At 43.2% G+C, this 25,349-nt stretch overlaps 1 protein-coding gene across 3 annotated transcripts; it reads right to left on the minus strand.

Annotated features, from left to right (window-relative positions):
- Positions 1-2,028: 2,028 nt before the first annotated feature.
- Positions 2,029-25,349, minus strand: ZDHHC7 (zDHHC palmitoyltransferase 7). 3 transcript variants are annotated; one of them, XM_083626367.1, is made up of 8 exons: positions 25,014-25,349; positions 17,603-17,684; positions 11,462-11,784; positions 9,741-9,865; positions 8,305-8,401; positions 6,686-6,767; positions 5,574-5,704; positions 2,029-5,392 (listed from the first exon to the last, which is right to left on the minus strand). In XM_083626367.1, exons 3-8 carry the CDS (start codon positions 11,765-11,767, stop codon positions 5,216-5,218), a joined length of 918 nt encoding a protein of 305 aa, XP_083482493.1. In that variant the 5' UTR covers positions 11,768-11,784; positions 17,603-17,684; positions 25,014-25,349; the 3' UTR covers positions 2,029-5,215. The 3 variants fall into 3 exon arrangements, with proteins under 3 accessions (XP_083482493.1, XP_083482494.1, XP_083482492.1); XM_083626368.1 differs by lacking the exon at positions 25,014-25,349 and adding an exon at positions 20,208-20,398; XM_083626366.1 differs by lacking the exon at positions 25,014-25,349 and adding an exon at positions 20,212-20,395.

Here is a 25,349-nt window from a genome sequence, read left to right on the forward strand (position 1 = left end):
CATGAAGTGGGAACCACGACTCCTAGCAATTATTGAAAGCCAGGGTCACCAATGCTTTGGACCCAGTGATTACATTTGGGTTTTTGAGAAAGTGCTGAGGCACAAGTCACAAAATGGCTGCCATGGAGACATGACAGAGCATAACACAAAATGGCTGCTGTGAGGTATGTGGCAGAACACAAAATGGTACCGTCGTGCCTCTCCATCAATGGTAAACAAAGGCACCTACATTAGGCACTGCCAAACTTGCTCACGGAGAGAGAAGCTCTTGGCACCACTCCTATGTTCAGAAGGGTGTCCTGTCCTGGTACACAATGAACTGTGGACATGCTTAGGAGGACATGTTCAATGTAACAGAGGCTGAGCCAGTGCAAATAGGTACTGAGTGGAAAGAGCACTCATGGCTTGTGGATTTTTGAGGGGAGACCTTTTCAATTGAGACCTTTTGTAAACAACAGGGGAAGTACTTGCAGACACACTGAAACATGTTGGCACTACCTCTGATTTAAAGCCACCTTATGAGGATTTTGAGTTGAGAGATATCCTTTACTACATGGAGTACGTGGGGTATCAACAAATACATTAACCACCAACACCATACCATATTTTTCCGTGTATAAAACGCCCCCATGTATAAGATGACCCTTATTTTTTAAAATCCAAAACTAAGAAATTCAGTTGTTTAGCTTTTGGGGTGGGGGAGGTCACTTCCGCCAGTTGCTCACCTGTCTGCCCGCCACTGCCGATCGCACACCTCGTCGCAGCTGCCAATTGTCTGCCTGCTCACCACTACCAACAGCCTACCCGCCCACTCGCTGCAGCCACCAATCATCTGCCCACAGCTGCCAATCACCTGCCCAATTGCCACAGCCGCAGCCAATCGCCAGCAGACCTTGCTGCAGCCACCAATCACCCACCCAATCATCGCTGCCTATCTCCTGCTTGCTGCTGCCATTAATCACACGTCCCCCCTCTGCATTCACTATCCGTGTGTAAGACAACACCCAATTTTTGCCTTTTTTTTTTAATAGCCAAAAGCATCGTCTTATGCACAGAAAAACACGATATATTCTATTCTAGCCCCAGCAGGGGAAGCTAGTTTACTAGTTTACATGCTATGAAAAAGCCACTGGGCAGCACACAGGGCTGTAACAAACGTTTCATTCAAAATGATACCATACTATGACTTATGCTAGGACAGTGCAACAATGTCATGGGTAGGAATGGTTGCTATGAATACATGCAGATCCTGTTGATTGCTCCTTCCTGGTAAAACTCCTACATTTGATATCAAGTATAACAGAGGCATATGTAACTACACCTCTGTTGAACCAAGGTGAATCTTCCAGGGTGGCCACATGCCATCTTTTACAAAGCACAGCCATCTGTTTGAAGGAGTCCTCTGTTGCAGAGCTATCTGGTCCAAGTCTAGTCTACAAATAGCCAACACTTAAGAGTGAAGAAATTAAGGCAGGAAATTGAGTGAGCACACAGGAAACCTAGCTTTCCTCACTATGTAGAGATGTAATGTATTTCTATAAACAGGAGATGGGTCGAGTATTTACTTTGCACCCAGAAGGTCCCATGTTCAATCTCTGGCATCTCCATGTAGGGCAGGGAGAGACCCACAACTGAAAAACTGGAAAGTTTTTCCCAGCCAGTCTGTGAGCTAGATGGACCAATGCTCTGGCTCAGTGTAAGGTACCTTCCTATAGTCCTAATACGACCAGATACCAGGCTTAACCAAAGCATATGTTAACAGTTGTTTCCTCTCTTTGAACAGCTGAAAAAAATGTCAGGAGGACATAGTCCTTGAAGGTAAGGAAGTTCTTAAAAGACAAATGCATAGGGGGAAAAAGACATTAGGTCATCAGTCCCTCTATTGCCTCCTCTGTTTGGTTTCAGAGTTCCTGAAATTCTTTAGGTATTCTTCCCAAATTCAAAAAGGATGCCCAGACTTCTATGCACACAAAACATGAGCTCTGCTGTCAATATATAAAAATGAAATTAAATATCCAACACAAAGCCCTCAATTAGTTACTTTATTTTACATTAAAAAAATTACAACATAACAAGGATTCGAAAAGCCAAGAAACTCCATTTTCATACACACACGCACACACACTTGCTAAGTCACACACAGGTTCAGCTGCTTTAAAAGGGATTTGCTGAGTTCCAGCAGTATACAGTCCATCAAAGTGTATGTATGAAGTCTTGTGTTAAAGCAGATATAACCAATTCTCAAACTAGGTGAAGGTACAAAATGGAAATGGGCAAGATCTTCCTGGGCTTGCTGCATTTTTACCCCTTGCTTTGGTAATCTGAATCTAATGTTATTTATCTGCTTGCAAGTTCTGCTTCCCTAGTAATACGTGCACAGACTTGACGGAACTGTGAATATGTACATAAGAACAAACTGCAGGCTTTTGTTCATGGGCCGAGAATGGACTGCAAAGATCCCTTGAGGCATTGTCTGAGCATTTTTGGATTCTTACAGGTTGCTTAGTTCACCAGCTGTGTGCGCCTGGCTTCGCTACAAGTCACCACCCGCTTGAAATGAGCCCATTTTTCTGTACGGCAGGTAGTGCACACATCACCATGGTTCCAGTTTATGCCCTGCATGGTGGGAGAGCAAATAGGACCCCTTCATCACCATATAAATACTGTGATTTTGTAAGAAGCCTCTCCTGATGGAGGCCCAATTCCCCTCCTCCAAGGGAGGATTGTTTACATGGATGTATGTACAGTGTGCTTGCCCCACAGCTTACACTATGTGTGTATGAAGAGGGGGAGCCTGTAACAAATTCATCACCTATATTAGGAGGGTCAGTGAACTAGTATGCAGTATGAAACAGACCCTTCCGTTGTATCTCTTGTTTCTCTTCCCGTACTCTCATTCCTCCAGATCACACAGTTTTCATTCGATGCCAAGGACCAAAATGGCCATGCAGGAAGCCCCCTTCATGGGAACACACGCTTGGGCATCATTGCCACCCTGCTATAAAACACAATTCAGGTCATTATAGTTAAGATGCTGCACAGAGACATAGAGAAATAGGCGAGTGAACCTCCAGGAATTAAAGATCCTACTGGAAAACTCACACTAAACTTATAGCCTACAAGTCATTCAGAAGAGGGAATTCTGCATGAGACAGAAGTTTGCTTGCTTTTGTAATAACAGAAGTCGCAATCCACACTCTAAGCCACTTCTCTTCAGCAGTGGGAAGTGCTGGGGTGATATCAGCAAAGTCCCAGCTTCCCAGGCACGTGCATACTCTGTCATCTGTGGGGTGTGCCAGCCTCCAGATTCTTGAGCATGCTGGTACTGCGATACCAATGGCTAAGCGAAAGCTCAGCCTCGATATGTTTAAAGGCAGGTTTCAATTTAGAAAGGCTTCCCCCGCCCCCTCAAAAAACATTTCTCCTTTCTATACATGCATGCTCAAGATGTGAAGTCTCCTGTTTAAATGGCATTAAAAGAAAGGGGAGGGAAGGATCAGCTTCTGTTGCTGAGCACACATATCACTCCCTTCAGACAATGTTTCATTACTTGCAGATGTAACAGCACATTCAGACCATGTAGTGGTTTCACTCTACAAGGGATGGTAAAAGCTGGTTGGATACCACTGATTTCTCCAGTTCAGAAGTGGTTTTGTTTGGAATATGGTAGCATGCTGTATTTCCTTTTGCTGCCAAGGATTTTAAAAAAATAAAATCATTACATGGAATCGTCACAATCAAGTACTGCACTTGTTTCTGAAGAAATCTGCCCATCTCCTTTGCCGACAATGGTAAGCAAGTGTAGCTATGAGTCATACGGTTGGCATGGCTGCAAGGAGACTATCTGAACAATTGGCAACATTCCCAAACGCATTCAAGATTCATCATGAGAGCCCCATATTTGTGTAGGAGTGCTGACGAGTACTCAGCGCTCTCTCAAGAGTAGTGCCAATAGCTTTAACAGGACAATGCCACTACAAGAATCCCTTTGCGGAATCAGGAGGCGCCTCTCCCACTGCAATGAACATGAAAACTGGTGTTATGTGGCAGCGGTGCATGCACAATGGTGAATTAGTGAACTCAGCAATTAAGGCCATCTGGAACCAGCAAGTCTGACTTCCACAGAGCATGTTTAGAATCTGGCTGCAGGCCAGCATGTTTAAAGACATGCCTGTTCTTCAGGTCTATTGCAGCTTACATCTTCCCACCCCCTATGTGCAAGTTCACTAGGTCTTACCCATAGCTTTTGAGAGGCCTGGCTTGCATTCTGACAAATTTATATAATGAAATGCAAGAAGCAATTGAAGCTGTTGGTTCAATTAAGAGACTTCCAATATGCATTGTTTCATGCCACCAGAAGTTTATGGTTCCACTCCCGCCCCCCTTTTGGAAGGACAAAAAGTAATCCTTCAATACACCTAATGATGAGTTCCCTTAGAAATTATAATGAACAGGAAATTGGTGTAAATACCTCAGGGTAGAACAAAACCCTGCAATATGATTTCTGCACACTTACCACTTAAAACTGAATCCCAAAAAAGGAATACTTTTCTGAGCCTATGGAAATTTTGGACACTGACTGGCCTTGTATGTTTTGGCTACAAGGTAATGGATTACAGACCTGTTCAGATACCCACATGCAGAAGTACAGCTGAGGGGGTCTTTGGGGACAAACAGAAAAGTTACATAATGGAGCTGAGCATTGCCTAAAAACTATCAGGTCAAAAATGGTTTCTTTTGGCTCGTGATTTCCAGCATTTGTACTTGTATAATAACATGATTGACAACTGTGCCTTGCCACAAAGTCATATAAAAACAGCAGAGGTCAACTCCTTAAAAAAAAAAAGACACATATCAAATAAAAGGGGTTTGACAAAAATAAATGCATAATTAGTCCTCTAAAATAATAAGTTACAGTAGTAAAGACAATATTTTGGCTTCATAGTGTGACTGTCCACCTTTCTTGGTTGTTTCTGATTGTTTTGTCATCTTGCTTGAAAGCCATGTGTGGTAGTATCCAGTTTACACTTCTGAGAGTTAATGAGATGTCTGTGACTATAAATGTATAAAATTCTGCTTGCTACAAGCAAAATGTTTCATGTGTGTCAAATCTTCATTGGTCACAGGTTACTTGTGGGCAGCTTTTTTCTTTTTTCCTGGTGCCCAATAAATACAATATACTACTTTTTGTGAGTTCCAGCATGATTAGACAGACTCAAACAGAAAACTCAGGACCTCCTTTCTTGGCTCTTAGCATAAGCCGTCTGATTCGAAATCCAGCAAACGGATTTATCCATAGCAGAGAAGGCTGGCCCCCAAAGACAGATTTCATTCCTTCCCAGCGCAACCTCCGTTCCCATGTAGGCTTCTCACTCTTCAGTCTTTCAATCTCCTGCAAGTAAATATGATAAAAATTGATGTTAAGAAATTTGGAAAGCACGCCAAACTCTAGCCAAGACTGAACACCTGTCTCGACAGACGATATGGAAAGGGGCATAGGAGCATAGGAGAAGCAGGTTCAAATCCCTATCCAGTCCTGAAACCAGACCCCAAGAAAAACCCTCAATTCTGACCGTTTCATCGTTGCATATCGAGTGGATCTGGGTGCCGAACATTACTGCGGTAAACGTCAGAAACAGAAAACCCTCAAGGCACAAGAAGATCAACAGGATCACAGTCACAGGTGGTGAAAAGTCACTGCATTCTGAAAGAGAGCGGATGAACTTCAATGAAAAAACAAACTGCAACAAGCACGCCAACAAGAGTTAACTTCAAAAGGATTAGCAAATCTGAGAATGTAACAGGAAGTTAGGAGCAATCTACAACACAAAGCCCAGGCTGAGGGATCACATCAGTAGCCAGACTGTTGGCCTGCAAGGGGCCAGTGACATGTAGAATGGGAGTTTGTTCCTGTATGGAGCTGCCACTGTACACAAATGGTAGTGGGACACTGTGTGCTCAAATGGAAAGTGCCTTCCAGGTGCTTCAGGCTCAGGTGCCACCAGAATTTGTATAGATCTAAATACCCAGTTGTATTTATATGGCAAAGTATAAAACACGATATACGCAGGCCTCCCTCATCACTGATTCACCATGCTAGCTAGGTGTGCATGACCTGCGCCCACATGCACAATTTAAAAAGGCAATTATTTTAAAAGCAAAGTTAAAAGGCACGGTCTATTGGAACGTGTCCCACCATTGTCAAGCTCCAAGGACTTCCTTAATAAGGAAGGATGATGCCTCTTCATCTTTGTGATGGAAATGGCAAAAACCACCTTAGCAAATACTGCAGGGCTTCTCAATCATAGATTTACATGGGTCACCAGTTTCCATTTGACTTCTGAGGTACCACTGTACAATCCCCAAACAAATCTGGGAGGCATTTTTTAAAATAATACTCATGTGGTGAGTGAAAGCTTTTCTTTATTAACCAAGGTGTTTGAATGACTGTTCTGCTGTTTTTACTGTTTTAGTGGTTCTTGAGGTTTATCTGCTTTAAAAAAAATAAAAATCTGTTGATTTTTTTTTTTTTTTTAGATAATGCTGTTAACTTTTCAATTATTTGATTTTTACATGGTAGTTTCTTTTATGGCACTTGGATACTCTGGTAGAAAAGTGACTTAGAGATATCAAAAATAAATAAGTCAAACGCCATATTACAAAAGCAACTGAAGTGTGTGCTTACCAATCCACTGTCCTCTGACGCAGAAGAAGAACTGAAATCCACACAGGATGAGAGCATGAGCTGAAATTAGAGCTATGTACATCTGGAAGTGAGAAAAAGATTTAGAAATCAGCTCTGAAAACCATGCAACATTAGGCAGGCAGTCAACATTTAAATTCTTTTACAACTTGTAAGAGGACCATGCTACACTGTGCAGTGCTTTCAAAATTCTCTTTTTTCGAGGCGGGGCAGGTAATTTGCTGCATTAGCTCAAGGTTTAATCTAGAGCAGGGATAGCAAACCTTTCCCACCATGCCTCCACCCAGATGTTGTTGGACTGCAACCCCCATGATGTTGTTGATGACGATGATAATAATAATAATAATAATAATAATAATAATAATAATTATTATTATTATTATTATTATTATTATTATTATTATTAATATGCCACCCTCCCCAGCTGAAGCCGGGCTCAGAGCGGCTAACAACAATAAAAGTAACATAGCATTCTAAAATCAATTCATCTAAAAATCAATTCAAAATCAAATTAATGGCAACCACTGGGCTGGAGTTCTGTGAGGATTACCAAAGGAGGGGGTTAGACTGTGCCTTGGCCAAAGGCCTGGTGGAACAGCTCTGACTTGCAGGCCCTGCGGAAAGATGTCAAGTCCCGCAGGGTCCTAGTCTCTTGTGACAGAGCGTTCCACCAGATTGGGGCCACACCCGAAAAAGCCCTGGCTCTGCTTGAGGCCAGCCTAACCTCCCTGTGCCCCAGGACCTCCAAGATGTTTTTGTTTGAAGACCGTAAGGTCCTCCGTGGGACATACCAGGAGAGGCAGTCCCGTAGCTACAAGGATCCTAGGCCGTATAGGGCTTTAAAGGTTAAAACCAGCACCTTAAACCTGATCCTGTACTCCACCGGGAGCCAGTGCAGCTGGTATAGCACCGGGTGAATGTGATCCTGTGGCGAGGACGCCGTAAGGAGTCTCGCCACGGCACTCTGCACCCGCTGGAGTTTCTGGGTCAGTCTCAAGGGCAGCCCCACGTACAGTGAGTTACAATAATCAAGTCTGGAGGTGACTGTCGTGTGGATCACAGTGGCTAGGTCAGAGCGAGAGAGGTAAGGAGCCAACTGCTTAGCTTGGCGGAGATGAAAAAATGCAACCTTTGTTATAGCTGCAATCTGCGCCTCCATGGAAAGGGTGGTGTCAAAGATTACACCCAAACTCTTAACGGACGGTGCTAGCACTAACTGCGCCCCCGCAAGAGATGGGAGTTGCCCCCCCATCTTAAACCAACAGCCATGAAGGCTGGGCGCTGAAGGCTGGGGATCTACACGCTGACTATCTGTGATCTAGCCCATCAATGTTTTCCAACAACAACTAGTCAGACGGATCCAGGAAACTCACAAGAAAGCCATGAAGTCAACAGCTCTCTCCTGCGGTTTTGTCATCTGCCCCACCAACTGATATTCAGAAGCACGCTGTGCCTCTGAGTGTAGAGGTTCCAACTTGAAGACTCAACCCCCAAATTAGGATAGCCAGGGCAGGGACAGTTTTATATTGGCAACAAACAAATGATAAATAAATAAATAAATAAATAAATAAATAAATAAATAAATAAATAACCATACTCACAGTAAACAGCACAAAAAACCTCTGGTTTCTTTCCCCCACACAGTTATTGACCCAGGGGCAGTGATGATCCATCTTCCGAATGCATCGCTTGCAAATGCTAGTGGAAGGAGGGGAAAAAACACTGAAAGTTATGCTGTGGTATGTGTTACAGATATTTTGCCCTTGGTGACTGCAAAGAGGCCATCTCTCTGGAAATCTAAGACGCTGGCATGCGTGGTACAGGAGGCCAAATGGAGGATGATTTCAAACTGCAGCTCGTTCAATGCAGCCGCTCTACATTAACAGATGCCGTAGGACATTCAAACATTGTGCGACTTAATATTGTTTGTTTTCTGCAAGTCAGAGTGAATAAACATGATTAAAATACACACAAACACACCTCAGGGGGCACACCTTGCTCCCTCCCCAATAAAAACAGTTCAATGAAAACTGAATATACTTAGAAGTCTTGGAATATTGAGCATTAGCTGGAAAAGAAAAAAAGGAAAATTGGGGTGGGATAATGGAGGAGGGTACAACTGGATGGGTGGCTCTCTGAGCAGCACTCAGGTTTGAAGGTGCCCCACCAACAATACTAATGCTACTAATTATAATAATCTTCAATACATAACAACATTGCACAGTTCCACATTTCATTCTACATGGATCTTCCAGGAATGGCCAGATTCAAGTGCTTTGCTATCACAAAGCCACAGCAAGCTTTTAAGCATTCAACTTAATGCTTAGAAGAGCGAGGCACAAAGAGATGGTGGGACAAAGTGGGGAAGCAGCTGCAGGCAACTTGTGGAGAACAACAACCCTCCATGCTCCTGCTTAGCTTGTTCAGACAAAAGGGAATCTGAAAGGAATCTTGAAAGAATTGACCTTGTCTGTCACTTTTGCACAAGCTATAGTGAATTGCAAGCAACTTAGAAGTCACACAGCAATGCTCTGTTCCGAGAAAGCTGCAAATAGAACACACATGAAAGCAAAGAATACTTTTAGGGAAATGTGCTGAAAGAGGCATATCTGAGGTCTGAGAAGCCACGCAAGAGTCAAACTATACATTACACTGAGGCTGCCATTGTTTATGTGATTTTTAAAAAAACAACAAACCCCCCCCCCCCCACAGCTTCAATCCTTATTGGAAGTATTCTGCAGAGACTGTGAGGCTAACTCATTTCCCCAAGTGCTGAAGTCACAGGGAAAATTGCCTTACTATTTTCCCCAGGAGGGAAAGTGGCGGTGGAGGATGATTTTCATTGGGGCTGTGGAAAGGAGGAAAGGGGTCAACTTCCCTGTAAAATTTTAATAAATATCTTTAAAAAATAAAAATAAAGGGGTCAACTTCCTTCCACCTGCATAATTGCAATATGCAAAGATGTTTTTAACATCGCTTATAGTTTGGGCCTTGGATTCCAGGCTGAGAACAGTACAGAAGCAGCAATGGGACATACCTGCAATGGTGGGCACGTTCTGGTTTAATGCTGCAGCACTTTGGACACTTGTAGATTACTTCGCCTGGTTTCAACTGCAAACTCTCCATGTACTCTTTCGTGGCATTTCCTTTCGGAACAGCCCCCTAAGGCATTACAGATGGAAAGGAAGACAAGGCCCAGTTACTGGTATATATCTGAAGAGTGCCAGTGGAGTTTTCGAGAGTGATCTAAAAGGCAACCTGAAAGCACAGCTGAGAATAGGAATAGGTATGAATGCAGCTACACACAACTTTAATGTTACTTCTATAGGGGCTGAGGTCCACAAGTTTCATGCAAAAGGTATGCTCCAAGGAGGGATTTGGATAGAAAGAAACAGGGCACCACCACATTTTTGAGAGAGTTCTCAGCAAAAAGGAAGAAAAGGCAGAGTAATTTAGAGGAAACATTTGGGCAGATGAGGGTGGCAGAACAAGAAGGTTGCAAGCAGAGATGTAGCAGGACAGGAGGGCAGAGTAACAAGATGGGACAAGGATCTGGGAGATCTTTGGTGGTAAGGACTAACTGTCCTCAGTACGGAGCCTATATACATAGAAATAACATTTTAGAAAGAGAGAAACTGCCCTATTTCTTCAGACACTGGGCCTTCTCAATAAGCTACCAAACTGAGTAGTATCATGTTCAGACAAAAACTTGCTTGTATTTTAATTTACAATCCTAGTTTAGGTAGATAAAAAAGGATCCTATTCCTCCATTTCTTTAGCAAGTGATATTATAGACATGTAAGATTTAATCTTGGGAATACACCAAGGAAAAACACACTATGTCCATGAGGAAGGTCTGTAGGAAGGAAGATGTATTAAGGGTTTTGTGGTAGCAAGACCATAATGCGGCAGACACTGGTGCAATTTCTTTGATTTCTGGACTACAATTTCCCACTCGACTATTCATGATGGTTTAAGCTTTGGCAACTGAATGTTCACTGTGATCCAAGCCAGAGGAGTGCATATGTATTCTATGCGCAACTGGACTGTTTTCTTATTTTCCAGCACAAAGTTCTGTGGGGTGTGCGTGCATGTGCAAATCACCTCTCTCAATTCTAAAGGCCGCTTTCAATGAAAGAGAGAGAAAGGCAGCAACACAAAACTGATAGCAGTTACTGAAGCAAAGGTCTTAACAGTAATGGACAATTAAAAGAAACAAGCAGGCACTAGGGCCTGGAGGGAGTACTGCCCCAAGTTTCAGTGTGGTAGCTAGGGAGAACTGCAGAGGGTGAGGCTGTAGGGATGGGGAATTCTTACATGATAACAAAGCAGATGCAGCAGTCTAGAGGCAAGGCTGAGCATGATATGTGTCAAAGAGGAGGCTAATGGGGGCAGCTGACCTATTCTTGCTCTTCAATTATTATTGAAGAGATTATCCCTAAAGGAGCACAGTCCTTAGCATAAAAAGATTTCCCAACCCTGTGGTAGGCAATTCAAAAGTGCATGCCAATAGGATAAATTACTAGAAAAGGCTTCACACACAGTAAGAAGCGTTGACTGTTCAAGCACGATGTATATAATGCTAGTTGTGTTTTCTGTTTGGGGCATTTTTATTTGACTGTAGGTTCTGTTTCTTCTCAGACATGTTTGTGGTGCTATGCAAGTGCCAAAAGTTCTGCCCAGAAAAGATTCCCTGTGTATCACTGTTCCATGCACACAAAATGGTTAAACCCAACTGTGAGGAACATGTCTACTCACGGGATCAGTCAGCATTGTTCTCAGGTGCGAGGACAAGGCGAGCACCGCCAAGCAGTTGAAGAGGACCCCATTGATGAGGGAGTACCAAAAGTCTTTGGAAGGCAGCAGCATGACAAATGTCACTACAAAATCCGCATAGATAACGAGAAGCCAAGTCATCACCGCACAGACCATCCCACAGCCGTCACGGATGAACCAGACCCGGTCGGCCATGTCAGACTCCGACGATGATGAATCATAGCTGTCATTTTCGGCAAGCAGCGGGTGATGCTCGACGTCGCGGAACCTGTGCCCAGATGACTGCATGATTTCCTGGACTGGCCCTGCAGAAAAATAACAAGAGGGCAGCCATAAACCAAGGTGTTTCGACAGCAGATGTCAGGTTCTATTACCATGGGGCAGAAGCAGGTCTGATGGTAGAGGTTACCTCGCCATAACAATTATGTTCAAGGAACAGTACTTTAGTGAGAGAAAGTTCAAGTCTTCTGCCAGTTACCTGAATATTTTGCATTTCCCACTTCTCTCTAGCAGACAGATTTGTTGTGGTTGTAAGAACATGAACAACCCAGTAAGATACACCTCACACCACTTCAAGGGCCAGTTATATATTTTTACGAACTCTGAATTCTTATGTCAACTGCAGGAAAGCATTTTGTTTAAAAAATTAACTGAAGTTTTCGTTTCTGTCCCTCCTTCAGAGCTCTCTGTATGTATTCTCATCTATTCTAATCCCAAACCTGTGGTATTTTCTGCATTTCACAGAACACCATTTTTTCTCTTTCTGCACTCCATCCATTATCCCTCTTTTCCATCACTCATGAGTAGGGTGAGGGAATTAAGCCAAAAACAGAAAAGCAAGTGGAAGCAGAGATTGCTGCAGTTAAAGGTTCATCTGTGGTCAGGAGCATAAATTAATCAAGCAAAGACATCACTGTTGTTTTCTTTGAGTCTGCAAGTGACTTTTTAAACCATAATATTTGCTTTAGACTGAAATGAATGTAAGTTACATACCTTCAGTAAATAGTTATTTAGGTAAAGGTAAAGGTACCCCTGCCCATACGGGCCAGTCTTTACAGACTCTAGGGTTGTGCGCTCATCTTGCTCAAGAAGCTGTGAGCCAGCGCTGTCCGCAGACACTTCCGGGTCACGTGGCCAGCGTGACAAAGCTGCTCCGGCGAACCGGCACCAGAGCAGCACACGGAACACCGTTTACCTTCCCGCTAGAAAGCGGTACCTATTTATCTACTTGCACTTTAGGGTGCTTTTGAACTGCTAGGTGGGCAGGAGCTGGGACCGAACGGCGGGAGCTCACCCCGCCGCGGGGATTCGAACCGCCGACCATGCGATCGGCAAGTCCTAGGCGCTGAGGTTTTACCCACAGCGCCACCCGCATCCCATAGTAATTTGGGGGGTGAGGTAGTTATTTAACTTACGTTAAACAGCAGACAGAACACAAATAACACTGTATATGGTGGAAACTAAACTGCAGCAGAATGGAAACGGTGCCAACTGTGATGAATGGAAATTGCTGCCTTTTTACATCTCTATCTGCAGATTTCTCAGCACCCCCACTTCATAGGTACTTATTTTTTCTCTTCCTCACCCCCCAAATTACTTTGCACTCCATGTCACCCCTTTTTTCTCTGTGCATCCTTGTCCCTCATTATTATCCCCACCCCTTCCAGGCTCTAATTTTTGCTCATTTTGTTACTGTTGTGCACTCCCTTCCCCACAATCACCTTACTTCTACAACCACTGTCTGAAATTGGTGGCAACAGCAAACCAAATGTTTGCTACCCCAACCATTAACCCCACTAAGGAGTCTTCAGCTGCAATCACCAGCTCACTTACTAGGGAGTAAGCCCCAATGGATAACATGGGATTTCCTTTAGAGTAAGCAAGTTTATGATTATGTTACTACATTCAAATGGAGCATGCAGCAAATTAGCTAAAAATACTGGTGCCAGCTCCACTGGCTGCCTCAGCATACAGGGAGAGGAGCAATGAAGATACTGTGCTGTAGACATTCTCCCTCCCTCATCTCTGCCTTTAACAGGAAGGAGAAGCAGGCTTAGTCATTTTCAAAGAAGTGGGAGATGACTGTAAGCTGTGGGCATTTGGAATTCCCCAAATAGGAAAGGAGGAGTACAACTGGCTCATGTGCCTAACATTACGTGAATGCTCTTTACAACATTCACATAAGACAAGAAAATGAAGCCTATGCAAGATAGGTTTTTAATTCACTGAGGGAGAGCATTTATACGTTTGTACAGAGTTAAAAATAGTTTATATTACATCCAGGACAGATTCCTCACTTACAACAGTTAATTCTAAGTCTCATTTGAAAGTATGAAGAAATGGCCTTAACTGCTCTAGCTAATTAATGTTTACTCTGAAGCAGGATCTACTGAATTCAACTGAGGCTCATATTAACATTTCCCTGGGAACTAGCATCACTTTTTTGATCCCAGGGGCCAAAAAAAAAAAAAGGATTCTGCCCCCCCCCCGCCACCACAAGTTATAAGTAATTTAGGCAGAACCATTAGCATATGATGAGAGCACACTACAATTGGTACAGCAAGGTGGCAAAGAGATTAAATGAGGCAGGAAACCCGATGTGATTTTCATTCCACCATAGATTAAATGGCCTAAGGCAAGCCACTCTTGCTCTTAATCTCTGCAATTTGAGGCCTATCAGACTTGGGTACCTTTCAGGGTTGTTGTGAAGCAGGGATGGAAACTTTACAGCTCTCTATATGCTGCTACACTACTAATTCCCATCAGCCTCATCCAGTATGCCTAATGACCAGGGGTTCTGGACATTTGGAAATCACGTAAATGGTTATGTTCACACCACAAATTAAAAATATATACTTCTGTGTAGATGGAATAGCAGGGAGATCAAACAATTGATCCCATATGGTGCTGGCAAGCAGAGACAGTTGCTAAAGCAGAGACAATAGCTAAAGCACACACACAGCAAAAAATATGTATGTCTCAATTTATACAATGACTCAGCGAAAAAAGAAAAGAAAAGAAACAGGGCAGAGGCTACTCAACGCACTGCAGAAGCAAGATCTCTGGAAGGGGTTGTGCTTTGCACTTTCAGCTAGCAATTTAATCTTGGGAACAGATGCTCTTTCTGCTGCCCACACATTCTGTTCATTCAAAAGTGGTTAAGTGGTGAAATAGGTTCCAGCCTTATGAAATAAGACTGCTTTCCATGAGAACACCTTATTTTTACACACTGGCTTTTATACTCATTCCCAGGATAGAATGATCTAAATCAAGTCAATTTAAAACCAGTTAAAAATAGTAAAGTTATTTAAATCACTGTCTTTAAATCAAGTTTCCCCATTTTAAAATTGATATATTTTGTGAACAAGTGTTATATTCACTGATTCCTGTTGTGAAGCAAATTGGTTGCAACTAAGCTGAGTTGTTCTACAACCTACAACTATAGTCCTACACAGAGTCAACCCACTGGTCCATTTAGCACAGTACTGTTTACACGAAGGTAGCTGAGGTGGAATCCTCCAGATGTTTTGGACTCCCAACTTCCATAGAGCAAAACATCATCACGTCTGGCTCGTGCTGAAGGGAGTTGCAGTCCACAACACAGACAAGAGATAAATTTATCTTTGGCCTTCTGCACACATATGCATGGATATTTAGTGAGACTGCCTTCCTGTAGAATATGCACATTTATGTGAAAGTAACACCTACTGAACCTAGTGGAACTTATTAATAAACATGTATATGATCAGATGTTTAAAACATTACAGAAATAAAGGCTGATCTTAAGTGGGAAAACCATGAAATGGAAAATGCCTATGCTGTTTGGTTATTGGGAATCATAACTATTCATAATTTGGAAACAGAACACCTTGCAGAGTTCAGATTGTTGGAGGACATAAAATAAAAGGTATAAAATCACCCATATGAACTGGTGAGATAAAGGATGCCATCTCCTGGCTCCCAGTCTAATGACTGAAACTTCTTCCAATAACACAACTTTGAGCTCATTTGTCTTACTTTCTTCAAATCCTTCCTGAAAAGCCACATTTTCTTTGGTGCATCCCTATAGTTCTCATAACATCACAAAATCTAACATTGTGCTGCTGAAACATTATTCCACTGAATACACATGCTTTCAATTCCTCCTTTCCTCTTCTGCTGCTATCTTCCTTGTCAGAAATTGCCAGCCCAGAGCTTGTGGGTACCATGGCACAAACAAAAGCTTTAATTAGTGACCCTGGGCATGTACCCCAGTATCGAATGAGCACCTGGGAGACCAAATCCCTTCTATATATAAAGGTGTGATATAAATGCAGCCATAAATAAATAGATAGATAGTCGCTAGCCCTTCTAGAAAGAAATGGGGCAAAATGTGCTGCTATCTTCTAAGTGATTTCCGTGAAATGAGAGTGAGTGCCGTGTCTTTGTACTTAGTAAAGCACCATGACGATGGATGGCATGTTGTAAATAATAGTAATTTTGATAGATGCTCACAATCATGTCAAGTGCATGCATTAACATTGTTCCATTTAAATTTGGCATATTTTTGAAAGAGAAACAGTATAATTTACTTAAAGAATAAAACTGAGGGTTATATCCAATGTTAGACCCATTAAAACTACTTTACTTGGATACAACTCAGCATCTTTAAATACTAAATAACATTCCGACTTTTTAGCTACCCTATTGGTTTCATTTTGCAATAATGCTCTCTCCCAGCAGATGGAGGGTTTTTTTCTTTTGTTGGTGGGACTAGGTGTTCATTGAACTGCACTTGGTGTCTGGAGTGGAACTATAATGAGCTTCATTTATTTGCACATTGCCTCATCGCACCAGGAACAGAAAGGAGGCCCCAGAGAGCCTCCAACTATCTATATAGAAAATCAAAGTATTATGACCAGATTGCAGAATAACCCCAAAAGTGCCAGAAATAGCATGAAACCCTAGAAGCACTTTCATCACTGAAATCCCTATTGATTCACTGCTATTAAGGGCCATGTTGGAGAGCAACCTGAAAGCACTGCATTGATTTGTGATATCTGAGCAGATGCCTCACCACTTTCCAGCGTATGCTAGGTCCCCTTCCCTATAGCAAGCCAGCTTCAATGTAGTTTAAAGCGCACGCTTATCAATTTGTGTCATTACTGATTCTCTTCCAAACATTAAACTTGCACCATCCAATTTGATCATAGTAAGAACTTTTGGTGTTTCTGAACCATATAAGGCAGACCCCACCCCACCCCTTGTCAAAGGGTATTCACAAACAGTGGGAGTTGTAGTCCAGGAACACTTGGAGGGGAAGCAAGATTTGAAGTAGAGACTTCAGCCTTAGTCGCATTACAGCACATCACCTCTATGCAACATGCTGCTTTAAGTCACTAAAGCCTGTTGAGCAAATAAGCAAGTTGAACTGCGGAGGGGGAGGGTAGCTGCATAAATTGCTCAACTTACTACGATCAGGATGCAAGTACAAAAAGGCCTATTAAGGTAACGTCCCAGGAACAGCATGAACTTTGAATGGAAGCATGCTGAAAGTTTATCTTGAAGACAAAGACCTTGAAGACAAAGACTTAATGAACACATACAAATGATCTGCCATTTATGTGTGGCAGGTTGCTATGCCAATCCAGGGGTGCCGCCAGTTCATAGGAACATAATACTGAGTCAGACCATTGGTCCACCTTGCTCAGTCTTGTCTACGCTGACAGGGAGTTTTTCGCAGCCCCACCTGGAGACGGAACATGGGACATTCTGCATGCAAAGCTGGCAATTTACCACTCAGCTATGGCCCTCCCCTCGCTTTTTTTTTTTTTTGTCTGGCAAATACAGCATTTGAAATAGCAAAGACAAATGCCACTTCTGCTTGCTGAGCCGCTACACACAAGTTGCTTGAAGAGTGGAGGAGCCTCCCTGCTTTGGCATTTTAAGGTGAGCTGTTGTAGCTTGTTCCAAGGCATCATACTTACGTCTATTGCTCTATTTTTACAAATCTGAAGAAAGCTTATTCTGGGCTACAGGCTCACCATTAGGGACTTAACGGCATCTAACCATTTGTATTTCTATTTGCAACCCACTTGAGCCTCTGGGGACAGGCTGGGCAATAAATCCAGAATGAACACATACCTGACAAGGAGTGTGAGTGCTAGTCTGACATCTTGCTGTTCCTTTGGGCTTCTAAGATGCATGTAGTCATAGTTGATGTAACCTGCACAGACATAATAAAGCCACTCATTAGTTACAAGCACAGCAGCAAGGTTATAACAAAGCATGAGGTGTCTTCTGTGATGGAATTACAACACATCTGTAGAAGCCAAAAACCTGCACTAATGTGGAGGAAAACTTCCATTCTGACGTCTGATTGACTTATCAAGTTAAAAAGGCTGCTTTTCTCCTCTGCCCTTGGATAAACACTGAATCTCTAGGAAAAAAAGTGGGGGAGGGGCTTTTCATTTTTCTGACGAGAGGATAATGTTAATGATAGGCATTATCTACCATCAGCTGTTCAGGAAATCTCAGACTCAAACCATTTGCCCTGCCCAGCTGCTCCACGTTGCTGTCCAGCTGTCTGATCCTTTCACCTCCATGTTCTTCCAGCAAGAGATTTCACAACTGGGAAACACCAATATGTGCTGTAGAAGACTATCTGAGAACTTCTACCTGGAGCACAACACGGTCGCTAAATTACTGACTTGGATTGTACCTTGTAGTTTCATTCTGGGCACAATTTAAAAATGCTGGTGTTGACTTTTAAGGTCAGTAAAGACTTGGAACCTGGATACATAAGAAGCCATCTGCTTACATGAACCAGTCCAGCCATGATAAACTTCATCGGAAGTCATTCTCCAAATATCTGGGCATTGTGTCTTCCTCCATGGCTGAACTCCCTCCCTAGGGATGCTTACCTGACACCAACATCATGAAGCTTTAGGTGCCAGTTAATAATGATGTTATCTGCCATTTGTTTTTCTTTTTTTCTTTTACTGAATTATTTAATTTTACTACTTCTGAGTGGATTTTTGTGTGTCTATATTTTGCTGTCTATTTATGCCGCCCCTTTGCTATTTATACAGGCAATGCTTTGGGGAAGGTCTTAATTATGTTTATTTTTATATTAACCTTAACTGGTAACTTGCCTTGGAAATTTTAGCAAACTGAAAGGTAGGATATCATTCCCTCCATTTATGAAGTTCAGAGGTAGGTGAAAGAACTTGCACAGCCAAAACAGCGCACACTCACAAGAGAGGTATCAGCAAGTTTGCGGAACCATCAGAATTTGCTGAAGTTAAAAACAATAACAAAACAGGCGGGATCCCAAAACAAACCACTGAGCACTGGCCACACTCAGCGGTCACAGAATGCTGACTAATGATTTGGGGAGGGAGAGAACAGAAAAAGCAGGTAGGTGGGGAATAGAATGGAATATTGTAGACTACCTGGGACAGTAAACCAGTGTACAGTGGTACCTTGGTACTCAAACAACTTGGAACCCAAACACTGCAAACCTGGAAGTAAGTGTTCTGGTTTGCGAACTTTTTTCAGAAGTCGAACATGCTCTGTTTTGAGTGTTACGCTTCCGATTTAAGTGCCACACTTCCATTTTGAGTGTTACACTGAAGTCTGTCTGTTTTGGCTATTTATTTCACATTTCTGTTTTTGCGGCTTTTTTGTTTTGTTTTTGTAGACTGTGTGGAACCAAGTTCAGCTACTGATTGATTGATTGATTGTGTGACTGCAGTACATTGTTTATTGCTTTCATTTTATGGATAAATTGTCTCATTAAGATAGTAAAATTCATGTTAAATTGCTATTTTAGGGGTTGTTTCTAAAAGTCTGGAACGGATTAATAAATTTTGCATTACTTTCTATGGGAAAGCGCGCCTTGGTTTTGGAACACTTTGGTTTTGGAATGGACTTCTGGAACAGATAAAGTTTGAGAACCAAGGTACCACTGTATGGACACTGCAGCATCATATATAGAGGCACCTTCACCTATTATCTCAAGTATGAACACATTCCCAGACACAGTGCTTGAGGTTTCATGACCACAAATTCAATTGGGAAAATTTCTGTCTCTGCAGTCAGATTAGCTCCCCCTTCCCCAAAAAAGATTTCTGTTGGCAGAAAAGAAAAATCTACAGGGCCCTAAACATGGGCACCAGTGACAATATTAGTGAGAATATCCGCATTGACAATGTAAGCAAAGCTGTCACACACAGTTAAGGCATGGTTTCAAAAACGAAAAATGAAAATCTCACAGCAAACTGGCTCTGCTAACTACAGAGTCAGCATCTCCTCTCTCAGAAGGAAGGCCAGCCAGTCTTTCATTATACAGGTCTGTAGCCCAGGGGAAGCCCTTCTGCAGGAAAGCAGCAGCTGCAGGAGACTCAATCTACCTATAAGTGCCCAATTAACCCCCTCTTGATTATTTTGTCCAAGTATTCCACGCTCAAGGTCACAGTTGCTCTACTCCAGCTAATGGTAGATTTTCTGCAATTGGATACGCAAAATGATCTTGAAGTAAGATATTTTCCCTGGAAGCTGCCTTTGTACACGACCAGCTGTACGTTAGGAAAGACAGGGAATTATTTTCAATTATGCTAGGCTACCTTTCACTTTTTGTGTCTCCCAAGTCTCTGACCTTCACAATTTGTCTATGCTTGTGTCTTGCACCCTCTCCTTCCACCCACTGCGTGATCCATAATCAGTCCTTTAAGATGACTTTACTTACTTACACGTAAGTAAGGTGAACTGTTCTAGCTGAAAGGGTGAAGGGGCTTGGGAATTCTGCAGGCCTCGAAGGCGCTGCCTGACCCACACGGTGCTGCATGATGTCATCCCATCATGGAAAGCGGGCAGACCCTGTTCAACCTTGAGGGCCAGTCACAAGTCCATAGCCCCCTTCAGCAGCAAGTCTCAGCCATACTGTGTGAAACCGTGATGTCACAGAGCCCAGCCATCTCCACTCTGCTTGTGAGGAGGGCAGACCCACTTATTCAGCAACAGGCTGGTTGAGAGCAGTCACAATTTGAGAGTTGGACACAGACACACCTAGAAGGGCCTGAAGTTTACAAATGGCAAGCTAGGAACAGACGCACAAATCTGAAACTAGTCCTTCTTCCTACATAGTTGAGATTTACTGAACCCTGGCTTTGGTTAGGATTACACAAGCAAGCCCACAGACACTACAGTTACAGTTACACACACACAAAACCCAATCCAGGTTCTGAAAGGCAGTCTTCTGGAGCTTTCTCAATGCTTATGAGGTTAATACGAAGCAGTGTGATGTATGTTCCATTGAACTGTATACACATCCAACCACTTTCTTTTGAAGAGTTTTCCAAGTACATACAAAAATCTACCTATTTTTTGCTTGCCAGTTACTGGATTGCTTAATCCAGTAGAGAAGGACCACAGCTTTCAGTAATGAAGTGCCCACTTTGCATGCAGGTACAGTCACTGCCTTCTCCAGTTAAAAGGACTTCAGGTCCAAGTGCTTGAAATAACCTCTGCCCGAAACCCTGAAGGGTCAGTCCAATCAGAAGAGAAACAATTCAGCTAGATGGACCAATAGTCTAACTCAGTTCCACATAGAGCTGCTTCACATGATTTGTCTCGAGTACCGCTACCGACGCCTTTATTAAAACACTAGAGAGCTTGAAAGTACGCAGGTACACAGCTAAAGTATTTGACATCAAAGTCCAAGAAACAGCACTTATCACAACTACTTACTAAACTACTGACTCCTATTTCTGGCTAACAAACTTTACTGACGAAGGTTCCCTTCCCCACAAAAATTCATCATGCTCACATTCATCACGTTAAAAATTCTAGAACAAATTATGTCACCCAAGTCAGTTTTCGGTAAGCAAAATAAGAAGCCAAAGGCTTCTTCTAATAAATTATACATGTAAAGAACCTTATTGTACCAGGTAGAGGGCGACTGCTTTACACCATTTGGTTTTCGGCAAAACATTTCAACAAAGTGTCCTACTGCACTGCACGGTAACAACAAATATGCATGGGGAAACTACAATGTTTTTGTTTCACTACCATCGTGTTTTCAGACTCCCAACAACCAAAAGGACTAGTATCATATTTGAATAATAGGTCACAATACCACTGCTCAGTGGTGCAGCACCTGCTTTACATGCAGAAGGTCCCAGGTTCAATTCCTGGCATCTCCAGGTAGAACTGGAGAGACCCCTGGCTGGAACCCTGGTGTGTTTCTGCCTGTCACTGTATACAATATTGAGCTATTATTTACTTATTGAATTTATATCCCGTCCTCCCTCCCAAAGGAGCCTAGGGTGGCAAATGTGTCCATAATTTTCTTAAATATTCCAAATTCCCAGATGACAGCTCCCAACAGTTTTATACAAATGTTAAAATAGCAGCGAGACGAAAAGGGCCCTTGTGGGACCCGTAGTCCAAAAACCACAGAGCCAAGCGACAATCTGCTAGTACTACTTCCTTGTAGCAACTCTGCAGGTAGGAGTGGACCCACTTTAACACAGAACTTCCTGCTAGGTGGACCAATGGTGTAACACAGTGTTAGGCAGCTTCTTATGATCCTAAAAGCTGCACAGAAATACAGCAGGGACTACAAATTCTTGTAGTACAATAGGGACCCTCTCTCTACTTTGGTGACTGTGATTGCCTTTAAACTGTTTTAATGTTGTATTTTTATAATGCTATAACTTGCCCTGGGATCGCATGGTGAAGGGCAGGTAAGAAATCAAAATAGCAACAACACAAGTTGTGTGTGCCTACTCCAAAATGATTATCAAAGTTTCAGGTTCTTACTTGTTTCACAATTTGCTTCAATCATCTGAAATGTGAGGACCTTAAACAGAGAGGTTGTATTGAGCAGTGATGGTGGTGGGGAGCCAATTGAGGAGTTAGGTGGAGTACATGCAGTTTCCTGGCAGTATGTCCTACCTAGTTCAATCCCTTGTCACAGAAAAGGGAAAAAAAGGAATGAGGGGAACCAAAGACTGGTGAGATGGACATATCATCTCTCTACCAGAGACTCTTGAAAGCCAATGCTAGCCACAGTAGAGAATGCTGGTGTAGATGGACCATCGGTCTGACTAAAGAAACCTAATGAGCAGTGTCTCTTAAAGCCAAGGATAATGAATTAAATCAATGACAATGTTCCTTGATTTCTTTGCTGCAAAGACAGCAGCCAACAAAAGCATCAGCATCTGGCTCTCAATGTGAGTTTTTCTGTACAAGGTGAATGAAATTTTTTAGCAGACATATCAGAACAGAAAGCCAATTATCCCAGACACTGGGTTGATTAAAAACATTTTCTCTCAAACTTGGTCTTACAATCATGGAGGAACACAAAGCCATGGCTGGAAAAGAAGGAGAAAACTTATTCTCATTTACAGGACTAGGTCACTGGCAGTCCTGGAAAATGAATGCTAATGGTTGAGGATTTCACCTTTATGCCAGGAGGAAAAATGTAAGCCTCTGTATCAAACTGTGCTGAGACAAGAACAAAGCTATCAGCATGATGGGAAAATCCTGATCAACAGGGAAACCAGGACCAATTTCTCATAGAGATGGCAAGCCAGTGTCTAGACTATACCACATCAGCCTGTAAGTGGTGACTTGAAAGTAAACCATCAAATCATGTGCTTTAAAAAAAAAACACAATGTCAGGGAGACAGCAGGGTTCCTGATTTCCTGGTTTTCTATGTGGATGGATTTTTAAATATATATAGAGGGGGGGGAAACATTCAATCAAGTGCATCCCCCCTGAGGCAACGTAGTTCAGGCAACCATATGCTCAGTGAGCCCTAGATGAAGCATGGTACAGCTTTTGCTGTGGGATGGAACAGTTATCCAAGGGCTGCAATCTCGTGCACATTAACTGGGAATACCTCCAAGTACAGGACAGGGCTACAAAGATGGGATAGGGTTGAAAAGTGGGAGAAACCCAAAGTAACAAGGTATTGAAGAGTAGAAGGCAATAACGGCTGATTTTATCCATGATAGTTTGTAGGGGTGGGGGTGAAATATAGGCTATCAGTTGTCAAATGGCGATGAAAAGTCTGATTAAGTAGAGGTTGTTTTCAAATGCACAAATAAGACTGGGAGGGGTTTACAATTAACCAGCTGGAAGAGAAAAAGGTGTTAGCGCTGCTGGTTTAGGACTGGAGAGACCCAGGTTCAAATTCCCACTCAGACATACAGCTCAACAAGTGCCAGTCATGACTTCAGCCTAATCTACCTCAAGGGTTAGTGAGGATAAGAATGGTAAAGAGAACCAAGCATACCTTGGCAAAAAGATGTGATTTAGGTAAATAAGCATAAATAGTCAAGCAAACTAATTAAGTACAGTGGAACCTCGGGTTACGTACCGTCCTCCTTACGAACACTTCGGGTAATGAGCTCCGTTAACCTGGAAGTAGGTCTCCTGGTAGCGAACTTTGCCTCGGGATGCAAGCGGAAGTCACATGCCAGCAGCGGGAGGCCCCATTAGTAAAAGTGCGCCTTAGGCTAAGAACGGTTTCGGGTTAAGAACGGACCACCGGAACGAATCAAGTTCGTAACTGGAGGTACCACTGTACTTATTTTAGTATATATTTTAAACATCTATTTTATTATATTTATTGCATTTCTATCACATCTTTTCTCCAATGCTCTCAAGATGGCGTATATGGTTCTCCACCTCCTCATTTAATCCCCACAACTCTGTGAGGTGGCCCAAGGTCACCCAATGAGCTTCATGGCTGATTTCCTAGGTCCTAGTCTAACACTGACCATTACACAACACTGACCCCACTGTTTCTCAAAGGAGCTCATCACAAACCACCTCTCACCACTTTCCCCAAGATGGTGACTACTAAATGTTGCTGAACTCCAACACTGTCAGTTCCAATCAGTGTGGTCAATGGTAAGGGATGGAGCTAAAAGCTCAACATCTGGAGGATGCCAGCTTGGGGAAGGCTGCTCCAGCTTAAATGTGCTATATGGCAGCACAGGTGTGGGCCTTCCCAGTGGTGGCACCACGTTAATAAACTTCTTTTCTGAAATACTGGTAGTGTGAACTCTTGATTGTTTTTTCTGGCACCAACCAAAGACCTTACCTTGTCTGCCCTGGCCTTTGTTGGGAATGAGCACTGACGCTGGGTGTTGTGGTGTTCCTCTGCCCATGCTGGCTGCAAGTTTAAATTACTATTTGTTCGATAGAGTTTTAGTTTTGATTGCATTCCCCTCCATGGGGTCGCTTTAGCGATGGCAGCACAGGCCAAATAAATAAATATTCCAAATAAATAAACCAAATCTGCATCACACAGCCACGAGAGAAGCCCGGGGGGAGGTACAGTTCGTGGGGCAGAGGAACATGGGTGGGGGAAGAGAACTGGTGACATGCTTGGTAGGCGTGGTCTAAAGAGGAAGGAGGGGTCGAAAAGGGCGTGGCTTGGGATAACCGAGGCATGGGGACACCCGAATAGGCGTGGCTTAGAACAAGGGCGTGGCTTGCTTATCTCTCTTTCTCCCTGCCCCTCCCTCACAGACTCACCGTCGCTTCGGTCCCTTCAGGGCTTTGCCGACGACAACCCAGGATGATGAGGGCGGCGGCGGCAGCAGCAGCAGCAGCAGCAGCAGCCTCGCATTCCAAGGCCCGGCCCATCCCGGGGAGAGAGGAGCCCCTCCGCTCGCGGCCCGCCGAAGGGAGGTTGGCAGGCCGTGTGTGTAACGGCCGCTGCCGCTGCTGTGAGGGGAACAGGGCGAGCGCGAGCTTGGGAAGCCAGCCCGGCGCACTGCGCAGGCGCCTCGTCGCGCGGCTTAGGCCCAGCCCCTGAGGGGTGGGGAGGAAAGATGGCTTTGCGCATGCGTAGAGCGATGGGTTCCAAAG

The sequence above is a fragment of the Podarcis filfolensis genome, assembly GCF_964270895.1.
Source record: "Podarcis filfolensis genome assembly, chromosome: 8".
Taxonomy (NCBI): Eukaryota; Metazoa; Chordata; class Lepidosauria; order Squamata; family Lacertidae; genus Podarcis; species Podarcis filfolensis.

Bases quoted from the DNA above. Each gene is read 5' to 3' on its own strand.
- ZDHHC7 (XM_083626367.1), bottom strand. From the start codon at position 11,767: ATGCAGTCATCTGGGCACAGGTTCCGCGACGTCGAGCATCACCCGCTG. The intron at 6,768-8,304 runs GTGAGTATGGTT...TCTCACTTCCAG, and splicing joins GGTTTTTTGTGCTGTTTACT to ATGTACATAGCTCTAATTTC. The intron at 5,393-5,573 runs GTCAGAATTGAG...ATTTACTTGCAG, and splicing joins CGATATGCAACGATGAAACG to GAGATTGAAAGACTGAAGAG.